This window comes from Drosophila kikkawai, chromosome 3L, assembly GCF_030179895.1.
Source record: "Drosophila kikkawai strain 14028-0561.14 chromosome 3L, DkikHiC1v2, whole genome shotgun sequence".
NCBI lineage: Eukaryota > Metazoa > Arthropoda > Insecta > Diptera > Drosophilidae > Drosophila > Drosophila kikkawai.
Window position 1 is genome coordinate 27,253,631 of NC_091730.1, and position 18,008 is coordinate 27,271,638.

Genomic DNA, 18,008 nt, shown 5'->3' on the forward strand with positions numbered 1-18,008 from the left:
GTTCTTTAGCATGGAATATATTCAGCTGAGCACCGGACAACAATTATCAAAGAAGTCCAAGCTAATCCGCTACACGCCCTTCTTAGACGAGCAAGGAATAATGCGTGTTGGTGGTCGCATAGACAATTCGCTGGCTAATTATGACGCAAAACATCCCATAATTCTGCCTAAGGAATCGCCAATCGCCGCTACTTTAATTCTATATCAACACTCTGCCTTGCTACACGCTGGTGTCGAATACACCTTTCATAGTTTACGACAACGATATTGGATTCTAGGAGCTAGAAATCTCGTCCGCAAAACTGTATTCAATTGCCGAACTTGCTTCTTGCAGCGAAGACACACGGCCTCTCAACTGATGGCAGATTTACCAGAGTTTCGAGTTCAACCTGCCCGCTGTTTTCTTCACACTGGTTTGGATTATGCTGGACCTGTATCGATCAAAATATCTACAGGTCGGACGCCAAAGTTTGGAAAGGCTTGGTTTGCTATCTTCGTTTGTCTATCTACAAAGGCAATACACATTGAGCTGTTCAGTGATCTGACAACATCTGCATTTATTGCCGCTTTTCAACGCTTTTGGTCCCGCCGTGGGCCCATCTCAGACTTGTACTCAGACAATGGCACAACTTTTCATGGAGCTAAAAAAGAGTTAGCGGAAATGCAACAGATTGCAATTTCCCAAAGTCAAAACGAAGAAATTTCGAGTTTCTTGCCGACTCACGAAGTTAATTGGCACTTCATCCCGCCCTCTGCACCCCATTTCGGAGGCATTTGGGAGACTGGTGTGCGATCTATTAAACTGCACCTGAAACGAGTTGTTGGCAGCAGCGCATTCACATTCGAGGAATATTCGACCCTGCTCATACAGATTGAAGGACTTCTGAATTCTCGTCCTTTGTGCGCACCCAGCGACCACAGCCTTAATCCGCTAACCCCTTCTCATTTTCTAACAGGTCAGCCTCTCACTTCGGTACCAGAGCCATCTCTCCTGGATGTAAACATCAACAGACTGCAGCGATGGAGGCAATTGCAGGCCAAGGTCCAAGGGTTCTGGAAACGCTGGAATTTAGAGTATCTCAACACACTTCAAGCTCGCACGAAATGGCAACAAGCAGCTCAGGACATTGCCATGGACACCCTGGTTGTGCTGAAGGAGCCAAATCAACCGCCAAGCAAGTGGTTGTTGGGACGAGTCGTAGAAGTGCATCCTGGCCAGGATCAGAGGGTCCGTGTCGTCACAGTGAAAACCGCTAGAGGAACCTACAAGCGACCTATTACGAAAATTGCTGTGCTTCCTTTGAACTGAACAGTCGTTCAGGGGGGCCGGTATGTTGAGAAATAGATAGGTCATTTTCATTACTTCTTTACTTGTTCCTAATTTCATATAATTGCACCTAGTTAATTGCGCATCACTGTATTGTTTACTTTATGAAAGCTTAAAGCTCACACGCATAGCCGAAAATGCAGCTTTTGTCTATGTATTAGCGCATCACGCGATCTTTGCATTTTTTGTTCTTTCTGCACGCTGTTCGCCGCTAGTTCTATTGCTTCTGTATATTTGACCGCAACCGCACGCAAAATCGCTTATAAAACTTTGTACAGTAACGCAACCGCTCACCGCCCGCAACCCGCTTATAATTTTGTAAACCCGCTAAATCATCAATAAAACTTACAAAACTAAGAAAATAAATAATACAGTCCACTCATTCATCGCCAGGAATATACTGTCTAAATTTCAGATCGATCAGTTAAGATTTGTTCGAGTTATGTTTCCGGCCAACTCAAAAAAAGTGGTTTTGAGAAAAACGCGTTTAAAGTTTTAAAATCGTATATATTTACATGAGAGGCATCGCCGCAGAATGGAAAATTTTTATAAGACCCTAAAGAATTTTTTAAGCAAAAAAAAAATTTTTCGATTTTTAAAAAATGTTACTCAGATGTCCCCCCTTAAGTTTAAGCTTGATGACCGAATTTAGGGTAACTCATTGGGACTAGCGCATCAATTTATAAGTTTTCTAAACTTATATCGTTAGGGAGGCAAATAAAATCAAATCAAATATGTATATGCGTATGTATGTATGTATGTACGCACTTTAACGGGGCAAACCAATTAGGCAAAATACAATTTTTTTTGGTTTGAAAAACGGAAAAGTTTGACTTTGTATAAATAAATGTAGATCAAATAAAAGAAATGCAAAAAGTGGGCTAAATGAGCTTAGAAATTGATCAATTTATCGTAAAGAGCGGTCACAAGGCTACAAAACAGTTGGTTGAACAAAAAAAAAACGTATAAAATGAGAAAGCAATACTATCTACTGTTTGGGTAAAATATTACTTTTATAAATAAATCTCTTTAATAATCATAGGGTAAAGAACTTTTTGTAAATTGGAACAATATCACCGGAACATAAACATTTAAAACATCAACAATCATCATCTACATATTTGTACAGTTAAATCTTTAATTTAAACTTTATTTTTAATCTTATTAGAAAATATTCCATTAAGAAAACAAAATTAATTAGGGTGTATCCTAACGGTAAAATTACTAAAGATGTCGGCAAAAGTTCTATAGAAACTGCACTGCCACCTTATATGGACCATAAGGTCGCCGAAAGTGTTACAAATGTAGTTAGATAGATTTCGTAGAGAACAGTTTTGGGTCAGTACAGTAATTGTTTGACAGTATACTTATGTATATAATGACTTGTGAAGTAATTAAATAAATCAAGTTTATCGTCCATTTTAACTACTATTCTGTATACATAAAATATAAATAAAATACAAATTGGTTTATTGGTGTGCAGATTTAGCAGGTTTATTAGCCACAAATTTTGTCAAATGGCTTTTAAAAGGATTTTACACATTATCGCTTCCTGTGCATGTGCTCGCGGTTCTTGCGCTTCCAGGCAGCTCGCCTAGATCCGCCAATAGTCTGCGAGTATCTATATCCCTTGCCAATACCACGGGAACTCTTGCCGGCTGATGTAAGACCGCGCAATTCACGATGCTTATGGACATGTTTGCAGATCCAATTAATTTTTGGATCACGTCGAATGGCACTGTGATGAGTGTCAATCAGGATTACCTCAAAATATTTATATGAAGCATCTTGCGCAATCCAATACGAATTTAAAACTCGCAAGCCACCCAGTCGACGACCAACACGTTCCTAAAAAATAGATAAAATCAACATATAATGAAGTGTTTATATAAAAGAAAAAATACATATGTATAGTATGTATGTTTATAAAGTCAGACATCTAAGGAAGTTTAAAGTCAGCATAATTATTATGTTCGAAATTGTTGTCATCATTTTTCTTCTTTTCTTTTTTTTAACTAAATTAGTTGGTATTCTTACCTCTGCGATCGACTGCAGTCCACGATAGGGCTTCAGTTGGTTAACGCCATGACTCTTGGGCTTTCCGTAAGTGCAGCCCTTGGGCACTGGGCGTTTTCGGCCACCACGGCGCACACGGATTCTATAAATAACGAACCCTTGCTTGGCGCGGTATCCTAGACGTCTTGCCTTATCCGGGCGAGTAGGTCTGGGCGAACGATGTAGTTTAGTCAATTGACGGTATTGCCAAACGCGGATGCGCAACAGATATCGCATAACATCGCTTTGTTTCTTCCTATACAGTTCCTGCATATAGCGGTAGGCCCCCATCTTTGAAAATTGATAGACCTAGTAACAAATTCAGTTATTTAATAACAGTCACATCATTGGTCCATCAACTTATTCGACCGAATTGATTATTCATTTTGTTGTTTCCACGAATGTTTATTGATTCTACAATGTAGACGTTAAAATGTTAAAATTGTTTTTAAACTCGTGGTCGTATCCAAGTTTATTCAATACGATACTATTTAAAACCATTAAGATTAACAATGTTACACAAATATTCGTAAACAATTTAAGAGTTCAGACACTGATTCAGTCAAATTTTACAGATTTTTCAGCTTTGCCAAAAAACACAACCAACTTACGAGACGGTAAAATCCAAAAGGAAGTGAAAATTGTTTAACTGATGTGTCGATATCATTCAGAGGTGCTCTGTAAATCGTTATCGGACGTGCTGTCAAATATAGAAAATACGGCAGTAAATTTAAAATACCACGTTCGCACTTTAATCACATCCTAAACGATATTATTGCGATGAATTGTATAAATTCTTGAATATGAGAAATTAAATTAGCCCATGTTTATAGGGTCTTCCCACACAACATTGAAGCACATTCAACATCCGTTGAACAAACGGTCCGTAAGGTTTTGCCGTTCCGAATTTTCCCAAATGGACCGCCGTTAGATCAACATTAAAATCTAAACACGGTTTGTTTGGCGATAGTTAGGCGATAGTTTTTCGGTGCAACTCTGATTCTTCTTCTTAAATTGACCATTCACCACGAAAATGTAAACAAACTTGGCGAGGAACAAATGAGAAATGGAATTTAAAACGTGGCGCCAAAGCTACAAGCATGCCCAAAATAGATGTTGGCGTTTTTTCTGTATATTCTTGCCCCACTATGTCCCCAATTGTAACTATTTAATATAAATCGCCTACCTCTTTTGGATGCCTATACCACCTATAGACACTCTTCGGGGAATTTGCTCTTTGTTAGAGAAAAATCATTAGAAAAACTAAAATTCCTTGTCATTCATTTAAATTTATTTCTAAAATTTAACCACCATATGTTGGCGATAGTTAGGCGATAGTTTCTTCTTCTTAACAGTGCAAATTTGACAAGCATGCCTAAAATAGTTGTTGGTGTTTTTCGGTGTATTCTTGCCCCAAAATATCGCAAATTGCTATTATATTATATAACTACCTCTACTTTTTTTATAGATGTTGGAAGCCTATACTACCTGTACAAACTATTATATTTAATTTTATTTTAGTGCGGATGATATCTGACGCAATCTGGTTTTGCTGTTGTTAAAAAGCCGAAATAGTTGAAAAACTATTAATTTTACTCCCACATCGGCCACTTCAGCCATCACTGATCAGAGATGGATCAGTAATCAGTGTGGAGTGTTGTTTTTTTATAAACAAACTCGCTTATCCGTTTAACTCAAATAATAATATATATACGAATTGCGAAATTAGTAAATGCCCCCTTTCTAAGTTTAATATAATTTAAAATTAAAAAAAAAAAAAAACGATTCACTGACAATCGAATTATGTATTTGCATCTCTACCACACAGTCTATCTGTGTAAAACAGTTTCGATGTGAAAATACTCTTCCTACAGAGCTCAATCCACCTCGCACCATACCATGTCAGCTAATTGATCAAATATGGTTGAAGTGGGGGATATCAACAATTTTTCCTGTGACATAACCGTCAAAGCGCATCCACCGTCCGTTGAACAAACTGTTAATAAGATTTTGCCGTTCCGAATTTTCTCATTTTGGACCGGCATTAGAATGCATCTAAATCTAATGACCATTTGTTTGGCGCTGCAAATTTAGATGGACAACGGATGCGGTAAAAAAAGGGAAATTTCGGAACGGGAAATCCTTAGGGACCATCTGTTGAATGAACGGTGGATGCAGATGCACACTCGGTGGGAAGACCCTATAATACGGTTATGCCACAAAGACTCCATCTGCCTTCTACCAGCCGACATTTAATTTCCTGTAATGAAAAATATTCAGGTCTGCTCCGGTAATCGTAAAATTTTTTCGGTTTCATTTTGGGCGAAAACGAACCGTTTTCGATTTTAGCTGCTCCGGTTTTCGGCAAATTTCTGTTATCGGAATGTTTCATTTTCTCATCGTTTCTTACTGGTCAAACAGTTGACTTTTTTTTTTGGTAATAAGCAAACAACGTAAATTACTGCCTTTTATATTTTCTAAGCAAAAAATATGGAAAAAAAAAGCTACAGTTACAGGGTCTTCCCACACACCGTCAAAGCGCATCTACCGTCCGTTGAACAAACGGTCCATAAGGTTTTGCCGTTCCGAATTTTCTCAACTGGCCCTGCATCAAAGCGCATCTAAATGTAACGACCGTTTGTTTGGCGATAGTTAGGCGATAGTTTTTAGGTGCAACTCTGAAAATTTGACCAACACTACGAAAGTGTATACACACTTGGCGAGAAACAAATGAGATTTGTAATTTAAAATGTGGCGCCAAAGCTACAAGCATGCCCAAAATAGTTGTTGGCGTTTTTTCTGTATATTCTCGCCCCAATATGTCCCCAATTGTTACTATTTAATATAAACCGCCTGCCTCTACCTTATTTTGAAGATTTTGGATGCCTATACCACCTATAGACACTCTTCGGGGAATTTGCTCTTTGTTAGAGAAAAATCATTAGAAAAACTAAAATTCCTTGTCATTTAATTCATTTAAATTTAGTGCGGATAAATTCTGACGCAATCTGTGCCTTTTCCTGTTGTACAATAGCCAATATAGTTGGTAAATGCTCCATTTCAAATTTGCAACTGCCAATTCAACAGTCTTTGTTTACATTTTCATGAGCCACAGCTGATCGATCAGCTGTTCGGATGCCAGATGCGCTTTGACGGTGTGTGGGAACACGAGTTTCGCATCTGCGAAAAATCCCAAACGTTCCTTACAGATGCGCTGTGTGGGAAGACCGTATAAGCTGCTTGAGCGGAACGAAACGATGAGAAAATAAAACATTCCGATAGCATAAATTTGTCGAAAACCTATCACATTTTGAACATGTTTTTTAATTAATTTGAAGATGAAACATTAAACAAAAAATGTTGTAAGATATTGAGTTCCTTGGGAAATATATTTTAATAATATTATTAATTATAAACTTACAACGCCATAAATCGATGGTGAATAAAAAAAATCGAGGTATTGTGCTGCACAGTATAGCTGGAAGTATAACGATTTTCTGTGATACTGTCTTCCCACACAGCGCATTTGTGAGGAACGCTTGGGATTTAAAAAAAAAAAGTGAAACTCGTGTTCCCACACACCGTCAAAGCGCATTCACCATCCGAACAGCTGATCGATCAGCTGTGGCTCATGAAAACGTAGACAAAGACTTTCAAATTGGCAGTTGCAATTTTGAAATGGAGCATTTACCAACTATTTTGGCTGTTGTACAACCGCAAAAGCGCAGATTGCGTCAGAATTTATCCGCACTAAATTTAAATGAATTAAATGACAATGATTTTTAGCTTTTCTAATGATTTTTCTCTAACAAAGAGCAAATTCCCCGAAGAGTGTCTATAGGTGGTATAGGCATCCAAAATCTTTAAAATAAGGTAGAGGTAGGCGGTTTATATTAAATAGTAACAATTGGGGACATATTGGGGCAAGAATATACAGAAAAAACGCCAACAACTATTTTGGGCATGCTTGTAGCTTTGGCGCCACATTTCAAATTCCATTTCTCATTTGTTCCTCGCCAATTGTGTATACACTTTCATAGTGATGGTCAAATTTTCAGAGTTGCACCAAAAAACTATCGCCTAACTATCTCCAAACAAACCGTGGTTAGATTTTAATGTGTTCTAACGGCGGTCCATTTGGGAAAATTCGGAACGGCAAAGCCTTATGGACCGTTTGTTCAACGGACGGTGAATGCGCTTTGACGGTGTGTGGGAAGACACTTTGAATCAATTTTTTTTAAACTCCTCAAGAACATTGATTATAATCGAGTTAAATCGAAAACGGAAATAATTTAAATTATATATGAATTTACATAATGGATATATACAATTTTTGTATATTATAATACATCGATATTTATATTTAAATACGAACTTTTCCTATGTTCTTCACTTATTATATGATATATGTTTGTGGGGAAGACAACGGAGCTGCAGACTGTGTATGTAAAAGCTTGGCTTCAAAATATATAAATGTTTTATGAGCGTGCAAATGTAGTTTGGCTGATAGATAACGCGACAGCTTAGGCGAGATAAGAAAGAGCAGAAAGAGAAAACATAAAAGCGCTGCAGGTGCAGTGGTACACCTATGCGCGCGTGACTATGTGCTGGCGGTCTGCTCCGAACATAATATACATATGAATTAGTTTATAAATTATATTAAATTATATTTCATTGATTATTTACTTGATCATCTATTTTATTTCAGAATACTAAATTTTGGATTTTCGGGATTCCTTTACAAGCACAAATTATAAATAAAAATAATAAATCAAAAATCTTTTACTTTGCACTTAACTTTTGCTGAATTTACATACGTAGTACGTACGTAGTATAACTTTTTCCATCGATACCATGGATATTTTTAGTTTTTACAGCTCTACTCCAGTGGGGACGGTGCATTATAAGTTTAGAATACAATGCTCTTCTTATCATCGATTCCAGTGAACAAAAAGATAAACATTTGACTCTTATTAGTGTCTAACGAAAGTAATTTAGTTTGACTGTTTCTAAAAAGGCAATTTAAAAAAATGAAGTCTGAGGAGAAGTTTATTGAAGAAAAGATTGGAAAACGTTTGGATTCCTGTATTTCAGATACGTTAATTAAAGGATGTAAGTAAATCGAATTATGTAAGCGGCAGTCGTTGCATATTAGGTTTTAGAAAAAATATTTGTAATCATTCTGTTTAGTGAAATAGCCTGAAAACTTAAAATATATTCATTCATATGAGATTTTTAATCCATTTATGTATGTACATAAGTTGTACATTCTAAAATACAGTGGCTCACACCTTATTTCGTGCAGATGTAAACTTGAAACTAAAACTGTATAGTTGACGAACTACACTAGTCGGCACAATTATTTTATAAATTAACCTCTGAATTTTTCATTACAATTTGCTTCTACAACTTTTTAAGTCATCTCGGCCTCAGATTTACCAAATTTTGAAGGATCTTTAAGGATATCTCTTCCCGAAGGGAAATTACCTTAGATATGGTCTCTTTTTGGGTTTTTTTCAACGAATTCTTTTATTTTGAGTTTTAAAAGGGGCCACTTGATCTTAATAATATTTGAGTCTGGACTTTGGAGCAGCCAGTTCAAGATGGTAACGCCAACATTTTTTAAACAACTGATAACAATATGGGTTTTGTGGCATGGAGCATTATCCTGTTGCAGAATAAATGATGATAATTGTTTTGCCTTTCTTTCCAGAGATAGCAAAGGATAGGCTTAAGCATTCAGAGCCTGCAAATATTTTCCTTGGTTCATCAAAACGGTTGTGGAAAGTAAAAACCAGTGGTATAGATGCCCACTATATGCAACGCATATAAACAGCGAGACAAAAACCTTCTCCATGGTTCACTTTTTGTCACTTTTGACACTTATGGCTTTTGTACTTTAAAAATATGAAGACTTTGTTTTTTGACTAGTTGTATGCAAAGATGCAAATGAGTTGAAAAACAGTGCATTTTTTTTTTTTTTTAATTTTACGATTGTTCTTATGGCAGCTATATGAAATAGTTATCAGATCCGGCCCTTCCGAAGACTATCTGCAAAGTTTTATTCAGAAATCTTAAAAACTGTAAGGACATGCGTAAAAACGAAGGGACATGGCTAGATCTAATCGGCTGTTGATGCTGATCGAGAATATATATACTTTATAGGGTCCGAACTCTTTCACTTCGTTGCAACTTTCTGACTAAAATTGTAATACCCTGCAACGGTGTAACAAGGTCCTTGAATTTTAAGGTGTTTTTCGCAAGGGAAAGTAGTTTGCCTGGCTTCCTGGAGGCATATTCTAACGATGCCAGAACCGGAGAGCCTAGGTATCTCATCCTTGCCCTCGTTAGGGCAAGGTTTCGGTTGCCTCGGATTCGTCACATTTCCGGCATTTGGCGTTGGTGATATCCAGCTTGACTGCATGTGCAGCAGACAGGCAGTGACCTGTTAGAATTCCCACTAACATTCTGCAATCCTTCTGTGGAAGATGCAGTATGCATTACAAGGTTACAAAATAAATTTAGAGGCTTCCAGAAACATAGGTGCCGAAATACTTCGACGATGACTCTAGAAATGCATAGTTATTGTTTACCTCTTTATTTCGGTGTGACCGTTATTAAAAAAAATAATCAGAAAAATAACAGGTATAGCTGTCTTTTTCGAGCATCTAATAAAAACTCCAATAAAAAACATTAAAATAAGTTGTTACTTTTTACACAATTCAGCTAAAGCTGCAAATCAATTAAATCAATATAAGCGTTATTACTGGCTAGTTTGAGTAGTTTTAGTTTTACCAATACGTGGAGGTCAGCCAATTAGTTACATTAAGAGTGGGAATTTGTTGTTCTTTATTAAGGGTCCATTCTGGTTAGTTGGAAAAAAAATCCTTTTTTTTTTTTTTTTTGTTGCATTTTTCGATAGCTTTAAGTGTGTAAAATATCATACTGAAAGGGCAAATCGAAATACGTAATAGTTTAAGAGTTATGAGCCTCCGAACAGGCCGACTCAAAGCAGCTACAGCTAAGGTTAATTCGGTGCAAAAATGCCCCCTTTTCAATAAAATGTTGTGGCGAAACGGCTAAAGTTAGCTTAACAAATTAAAAACCATATAATAACACAACACTTGAACAGTTTTTAATAAATTTTGTATTGAAAAATATTTAGAGGTAGAGGAGTTATCTCCCGAGTCGCCTCCAAAAAAAGTTGGTTTGCGGTGTACATCCTAACTGTCCTCAGAATCATCAGATCTACAAAAATTATGCCTCATTCGTTAAAGGATAAGTGTCCCGAGGTATTCACGAAGCGTTTTTATTTTTAAAATTTTTTCCCCAATTTTTATCAAAATTTGAAGTCAAAACCCCCAATTTTGACTAAAAAATTAAGTTAATTTGTTAAATAAAAAATATAAGAAAATTAAAAAAAGCTCTACGTGAATACCTGTAGAATTATCTAAAGAAGTTATGTTCCAAATTTCAAACCGATTGGTTCAGTAGATTTTGAGTTATCGTGTACACCGATTTTCAAAATGGCATTTTTCAGGAGAGCGCTTTAAACTTTGCGATGCTCATGCATTGAACACCAACCGACCTTCGTTCAACTCCGCATAACTTCGTCAATATTCCTATGATCGATGTAAAACTTGGACACAATATTCTTAAGATGTTGAACTTTCAAAATAAAATATAAAAAAAAAAATTTACGAAAAAAAAAATTAAATACCTTACCCCCCCCCCCCCCCCTTAAACATTTGATTTTTAATCAACAAAAAAGTGAAGAAATTTTTCGAAAACAATTTTTTGAGGCGCCGCCATTTTTTTATTTTTTATTCAATTTTAAAAAAAAGTAGCCTATTCCATAACCACATTCATTCTAAACAAGAACTTTTTAAAATTTTTTGTTTCATTCGATTTTTACGTCCTGCAGAATGGTCGCCAGAGGGGTGCCTTTTTTGGGCATGGGTTTACGTCGCCCTGTGTCCTGCTTCAGGACATGCTCTAAAAATGTTTGAAAATTTTGCTAAATAATCTTTAAACTATGATAAATATGTGTGACAAGTTTGAACTCTCTATCTCTTTTCCTTTGTCCACAAAAAATTTCTGAAAATGGCCTATTTTTTGGCCCAACTAACCAAAATGGACCCTTAAGGTACGCCTGCAAGACTTAAATTTTTTCTGTAATATACATTGAGATTTGTAGAAAATAGTCAAGCAATTGTCGTGAAACTTTAGAGATAGTTAAAAGGGGAATCGGAGATGATAAAAAATGTGTTTTAAACAATATTTTACAAAAGGCCGACCTATGGAATATATGCCCCAGCCCCTCGATCTTTGAGTTTTCCCTCTGTAAACAGATACGGCTCATAATTCGTATCAAAAATCCGATTTGAACCCAAAAGAAATTTAAAAAAAAAAAATCAGAAAATTATGAGTTCACTTCCAACCCCTATTAAAAATAATCAGGCCTGCTCCGGTAATCGAAAACGACAAGATTTTTTCGTTTTTAAAAACTGTTTTCGAAAACGAAAGATTTTTTCGATTTGAAAAACGGGCATCTTTTTCTGGCCGAAATGAAAAGTAAATGGCTTTTTTTTTTTATATGAAATCAGATCTTATTTACAAAATGAAAAAAATATTTTAGTCAGTGGTCTGTTGATGTTTATTCCACACCACCACAATATCATTCTGGCAGGTAGTTATTTTATAAAAAATTTATTTCTGACCCCATCTCAGATTTGACAACAAAATTTTTGCCCTGTTCAACAAGTTCTCTCGTTTTGGCGATAGGTCGATAAGTCCATAGCAAAAAGTTATCGCCAAGGTTGCCATATTGTTTGTGGATCGAAACAGCCAGTTAAAAATACTTATAAAATATAATTGAATACATTAATGACTTTAAAGGATAGTCAAAATTGTTTATAAATAATGCTATTTAATTTGATGGCTTAAATGGTCAAAGTTGACCAAATAATTAATTGAGACCACCGGCATTAAAACTGTGAAAAATGTGGCAGCATCTTAAATGCCTAGATTTGCTTAACTCCATAATTTTTTGCCTTTTCCCGGCTTCAAAATAAGCAATAGTAAATATAAAAGGCAGTTCTTCGCGTTGTTTGATTTTTACTGAAAAATCAAGTCAGCTTCTTGAGCAATAAGAAACAATGAGAAAACGAAACATTTCGATAGCAAACATTTTTCGAAAAACGGAGCAGCTAAAAACGAAATCGTACGATTTCGCCCAAAACGAAAACGAAAATGTTACGATTACCGGAGCAGGCCTAAATAACTCATTTTTTTACCCACATTCGGGCTCAAAAAAATGTTTATTTCATACTGATGGAACAAGTTTTTGATTCACTCTGATGTGGAAATGCAGTTTTTTTTACGTTTTTGATGCTTGCGTTATCACTTGTATACTTTGCGTACTTACTTTATCTGAGGTACTTAATAAATAAATTATTTTTTTAACATAAAAAAGAATTTTCCCATAAAATTTTGGTTTAAATGTACAATCCCCCTTAACAGTTTATGTTGACTTTTACGAAACAATGCTCACTTTAAAATCTTGATAACAAATGGAAACATTGCCACAAATTTCAACACATATGACAAAAAAAAACGTGCAGAAAACATTTTTAATAACAAGCTAAAGTCAAATATTATATATAAAACCAAATCGATTTTTATGCTCACAAAAGAATTCGTTTCTGACAAATTTTTTTTATTTATTTATTTTTTCATGGGTTAGTCCAATTTTTTAAGGATGCTGGTTGAGATAACATTTTAAAATTTAATTCATAGAAAAACACAACACTAAAGCGTCATTGTGGGTGATAATCAATTACCAAATGCCGAAAGTTACGGAGTCAAAACATTTTCCAGAAGAAAATTATTTTACAGCCACCCAATGAGGATTGATCCCATGGTTGATCCCGTATACAGTAATTGACTATCGGGGAAGATAGGGAAATTAAAAAAAAACAAACAGGAAAAAATACATTTATAGGCTGCAAAAATTAACACCGCCATTAACACATCCTTAGGAACAAATGTATCCACTTAAACTATTGGAACAGTTCATAGTTAAACAAAAAAGGAAGCTAACTTCGGCACGCCGAAGTTTGTATACCCTTGCAGATTGGTTTTCATATTTATATTATAAATAATAATGCCGAAAACAGATCTAAACAGAGTATCATAACATTTTACCTATGCTTATTATGTTTACAGTTTAACAGTTACAGTTTTGCATTTCCAGCTTTACATTTTCTCTACATCTGCGGATCGCTTCTATGGCATCATATAGCTGCCATAGTTGTCCGATTTTTATAATATTGTTACCAAAATTCTGAAATAATACTAAAAGCTCATGTCTCAAAGTAGATGAAAATACGTTGAAAAACAACGAAGTTATAATTTTTTCTATTACTTTCCCTATCGTTCCTATGGCAGCTATAAGATATAGTCGTCCGATTTTCATAAAATTTATACCAAAATTCTGAAATAGTACCAGAAGCTCATGTACCAATTGAGATTAAAATACGTTGAAAAACAATGAAGTTATAATTTTTTTTTCGATTAATTTCGCGATCGTTTCTATGGCAGCTATAAGATATAAATTTAAATCATAAAATTTTTAACAAAATTCTGGAATAATATAAAATGGCTACATCTCAAAAATGATGGAATAATATTGAAAAACAGCCAAGTTATAATTTTTTTTCTAAAAATTTATCGAACATTTGTATGGCAGCTATATGATATAGTCGTCCTATCCGGCCCGGTTCCGACATATATAGCAGTGAGAGTATATAGAAGACTATATGCCAGCACTCTGACGGCGAAAATGATACCTGCTAAAATTAAATGGCGTTACCAGATCAAGACGGCTGATATCGTGCTGTATAAAGAGTTTATTTGATTTATTCATACACCCCTAATGGAGGGAAAGTTGAAGGAAAAAGTGCCATTGATAGGGGCTGTCAAGGCGAAGCCCATAGTATGGAATTTAACCCACAAAGGACTTTTTAATGTCATATTTATTAATATTTTCAAATTTTGTTGTTTACAAACAGATGTCCAGTGTGAGCAAAGAAAATCCTTAAGCCTAGTACTCTGACGACGAAATTCCGCTGTCTAAATTAATAGTATTACTATTTTATAAGAGGGTGGGAAAAGAAAACTGATCCCTTTTAAATGGCATTTGTCTTGATTTCTTTTTGGTTTTTTAGGTTCAAATAGAAGATACAGTTGTAATGAATACAACAAAAATTAGTTTACAACTCAAAGCTCGAGGCGCTACGGCATATGTTCCATAGGGTCGCCAAAGTTTCACGAAGATTCCTTGACTATTTCCTACATTAAAAAATTCACGAAAAATGTCTAAATTTTGACCGTTTACAAGTATATCCCCCCTTAAGCTGCTTTATTGCGCATCCAATAATAGCTGATCGATCAGCTGTGGCTCATGAAAACGCAATCAATGATGGCTGAAGCGGCAGATGTGGGAAATTTTGGGGCAAGAATATACAAAAAAACACCAACAATTATTTTGTGCATGTTTGTATCTTTGCCGCCCCATTTTAAATTTCATTTTTCAATTGTTCCTCGCCAACTTTGTTTACATCTTCGTAGTGTTGGTCAAATTTTCACTGTTAAGAAGAAGAAATCAGAGTTGCACTGAAAAACTATCGCCTAACTATCGTCTAGGAATCCGTGGTTAGATTTAGATGCGTTTTAAATTTGGCACGGCAAAACCTTATGGACCGTTTGCTCAACGAACGGTGGATGCGCTTTGACGGTGTGTGGGAAGACCCTATGAAGGTGATTTTTGCTAGTACATATGCATAAGTATAGTAGTTGCCACTACCTGGGCGTAAAATATTTAAAATTATGTCAAATATTTTAGTCTTACTAAATATTATAAATTCAAAGAACAAATAAATTCTTTTTACTTTTTCAGGTGGAGGGCTTCTTATTGGATCTGCGATGTCTCTATTATTTTTTAAGCGACGTGCGTGGCCTGCATGGCTTGGCGCTGGGTTTGGCATCGGTGTTGCGTACAGGACTTGTGAGAAGGATATAAATGTTTTGAAGTGATGAACAAAATAAATAAATAAACAAACACAAATTGTTGCGATAAAAGAATATGTGTTTAACGATTAACGATTATTGGGTGGTGTGGGGTAAACAACAGAGGTCTAACGTAAGGATTTTTTCTTTAAGAATATGTATACCGGCAGAATATGTAGACCCGCAATGGTGGAAAACTAAACTGTTATTGTTCAATTAATTTTGGGAATGCGACATAAAACTAACAAAATAACAATGGAGAAGATCTCTATTTCAAATTATGGCGGGCGCGGGAAAGATAGGAAGTACGGGCACACTGTCACCGGGTGGCAACGCCAGTGAAAACAGCGCGTCCAGCCCTGAACAGCTGACAATAATCGATAGATATGGACACGGGTAATGCATTGCTGCTTGCCCCGTCCGCGATAATACAGTGTCTAGCAAAGGCCACGGTTCAACTCCGTCTATCCTAAAAAGCCTAAGGAAGTGAGCCGTTAGCCATGGGTGGAGGTGCCGGACGGAAGGCATAAAACGCAAGTGGGTGGTACCCCTGGAAAAGAAACCATTCTGGAGTGTTTAAAGGAAGAAACCAGGGCTGGGATGTCAGCTCAAACGTGGAAGGCGTGACCGCTACCACCGGCGGGCACGGGGGGGAGCAATCCTCTCTGCGTGTCGCCAGCGTTTACACCTCTGATGTGACGGGAGCAGGTCATGTCAGATGCAACGCTACTGCCGAAAAAACTACGCAGGGGAAGTTGAGCCGCTCACGTGCCATAGTCGATACAGACTCGGACCTTGAGAGCGTGCAGCTTCTCCACTCACCGAAACCAGGCACCAGCTCCCAGCGCAGGGACTGGCCAAAGCGGTCAAGCGAGGGAATGAAGGCCAAGGCGCTGTACAAGGCTGCCCTCCGCATCCAGGATCGGCTCCAGGAAAAGGCCGCCCTATCCCCAGAGCAGAAGTCAAAGCTTACCTGGGCTGAGGAGAAAATCGCTCAGGGGAGGCTTCACTTCGCCAAACTCCCCCACATGAGATCGACTGGCGGATTCGCCAACAAGGTGGAGGAGACGCTTCCCAACAAAAGGCAACGCTCAACCGAAAGAGCCTCTATGGACGCACCGGGGAGCAAGCGGCAACGCGGGCCTAAGGAGGATGCAGGCCATCCCCAAATGGCGAAAAAGCCCAAAAAAAACCGCAAAAGTCAGTGAGGTGACAGAAGCGATGAAGCCGGCAAAATTACCGAGGCGCAGTGGAAGATGGTGCATGCGCGGCTCGTTGAGTCATTGTACGCACGGATGGAGGATGATCCCGAAGCTCCCATGCCCACCTTCGATGGCGCTGGGTGACTAAATGGAGTCAAAATCCTAAAGTGCATGGATGACCCGACGAGAAAGTGGCTGACGCAAGCGGTCTGCCAGTTTGAGGCGCTGTGGGAGGGAGCCAAGCTAGAGGTGGTGGACCGGGAGCTAATCCCATCCACTCCAAAAGCGAAGGTACTCTTCCCCATCGCAATCCAAGCGGACCGGGCGCTGAAGCTGCTGCAGCGTCAGAACCCGGATATCCCAACCGCGGACTGGAAGGTTCTGCACGTTGCGGCCCCATCACCCAAGGAGGGGGGGCAAAGTGCAGTCCTCAAGATAAACAAGGAGGCAGAGGACATCCTTTATCCCAGATACGGGAAGATGGCGTGGGGCATGGGTAGCGTATACCTGCGCCTTAAAAAGCGTCACCCCGGGGATAAGGATGCTCACACCCTGAAGGCAGATGTGGTGGAGAAGGACCTAGATCTGGAAACCATCGTGGATGCCGACCGGGAAATGACGCTGGATGAGTCCGACGAAGGAGCCGTAGTAGTCAACCCGTCGTATGGAGGTGAGGCCAGTACCCATGACACTCAGGGTGCTGCAGCTCAACCTCCATTAGAGCAAGGTCGCGTCGGCGGAACTCCTCATAGCCATGGAGCAAGGATCCGCCGACATAGCTTTGGTCCAGGATCGCCTCAGGCAATGCCATCGCCGGACTGAAATCCGCAAGTTACAATTTTCTCCATCCACCAACGGTAAGCAGGAATAGAACCGCAGTACTTGTACGGAAGGGTCTACACGCTAACCTTATGTCTCACTACAGTTCTGATGACTTGACCATGGTGATGCTAGAGAGCGGAAAAAAGCGCCTTTTGGTAGCTTCCTGCTACATGGCACACGACATGACGGCCCCACCAGAAGAACTCATGAGCTTGGTAGAAGCCAGCCCGAAGGACCAGCAACTGCTCGTGGGTGCAGATACGCACCACTGCGTATGGGGGAGCCCCGACATAAACGACAGAGGTGAGTCCCTCTTAGACTTCATACTCTCAACCAACCTTAGTATAGCAAACGTGCTAGATTTTACTCTTGTAAGGGGACAAGGTACTTTGGTATCAGAATGGAGAGTCCTTGAGAGACTATCCGTCTCAGATCATAAGTACATACGGTTCCAATACGCATTCGAACACTCTCCAAAACAATCAGTCTTCAGGAACCCCCGGAATACTAACTGGGGAAAGTTCAAGGAGACT

At 38.0% G+C, this 18,008-nt stretch overlaps 2 protein-coding genes across 2 annotated transcripts; one reads left to right on the forward strand and one right to left on the reverse strand.

Annotated features, from left to right (window-relative positions):
- Positions 1-2,795: 2,795 nt before the first annotated feature.
- RpL15 (ribosomal protein L15) lies at positions 2,796-4,012 on the reverse strand. The gene is made up of 3 exons (XM_017180738.2): positions 3,994-4,012; positions 3,365-3,691; positions 2,796-3,175 (listed from the first exon to the last, which is right to left on the reverse strand). The coding sequence occupies exons 2-3, from the start codon at positions 3,671-3,673 to the stop codon at positions 2,870-2,872; spliced, it is 615 nt and encodes a 204-aa protein (XP_017036227.1). The 5' UTR covers positions 3,674-3,691; positions 3,994-4,012; the 3' UTR covers positions 2,796-2,869.
- A 4,294-nt stretch (positions 4,013-8,306) lies between these two features.
- On the forward strand, positions 8,307-15,526 carry LOC108084501 (MICOS complex subunit Mic10). Its single transcript, XM_017180739.3, has 2 exons — positions 8,307-8,494; positions 15,342-15,526. Exons 1-2 carry the CDS (start codon positions 8,413-8,415, stop codon positions 15,476-15,478), a joined length of 219 nt encoding a protein of 72 aa, XP_017036228.1. The 5' UTR covers positions 8,307-8,412; the 3' UTR covers positions 15,479-15,526.
- The last annotated feature ends 2,482 nt before the right edge of the window (positions 15,527-18,008 follow it).

Bases quoted from the DNA above. Each gene is read 5' to 3' on its own strand.
- RpL15 (XM_017180738.2), bottom strand. From the start codon at position 3,673: ATGGGGGCCTACCGCTATATGCAGGAACTGTATAGGAAGAAACAAAGC. The intron at 3,176-3,364 runs GTAAGAATACCA...TCTATTTTTTAG, and splicing joins GACTGCAGTCGATCGCAGAG to GAACGTGTTGGTCGTCGACT.
- LOC108084501 (XM_017180739.3), top strand. From the start codon at position 8,413: ATGAAGTCTGAGGAGAAGTTTATTGAAGAAAAGATTGGAAAACGTTTG. The intron at 8,495-15,341 runs GTAAGTAAATCG...TTACTTTTTCAG, and splicing joins AGATACGTTAATTAAAGGAT to GTGGAGGGCTTCTTATTGGA.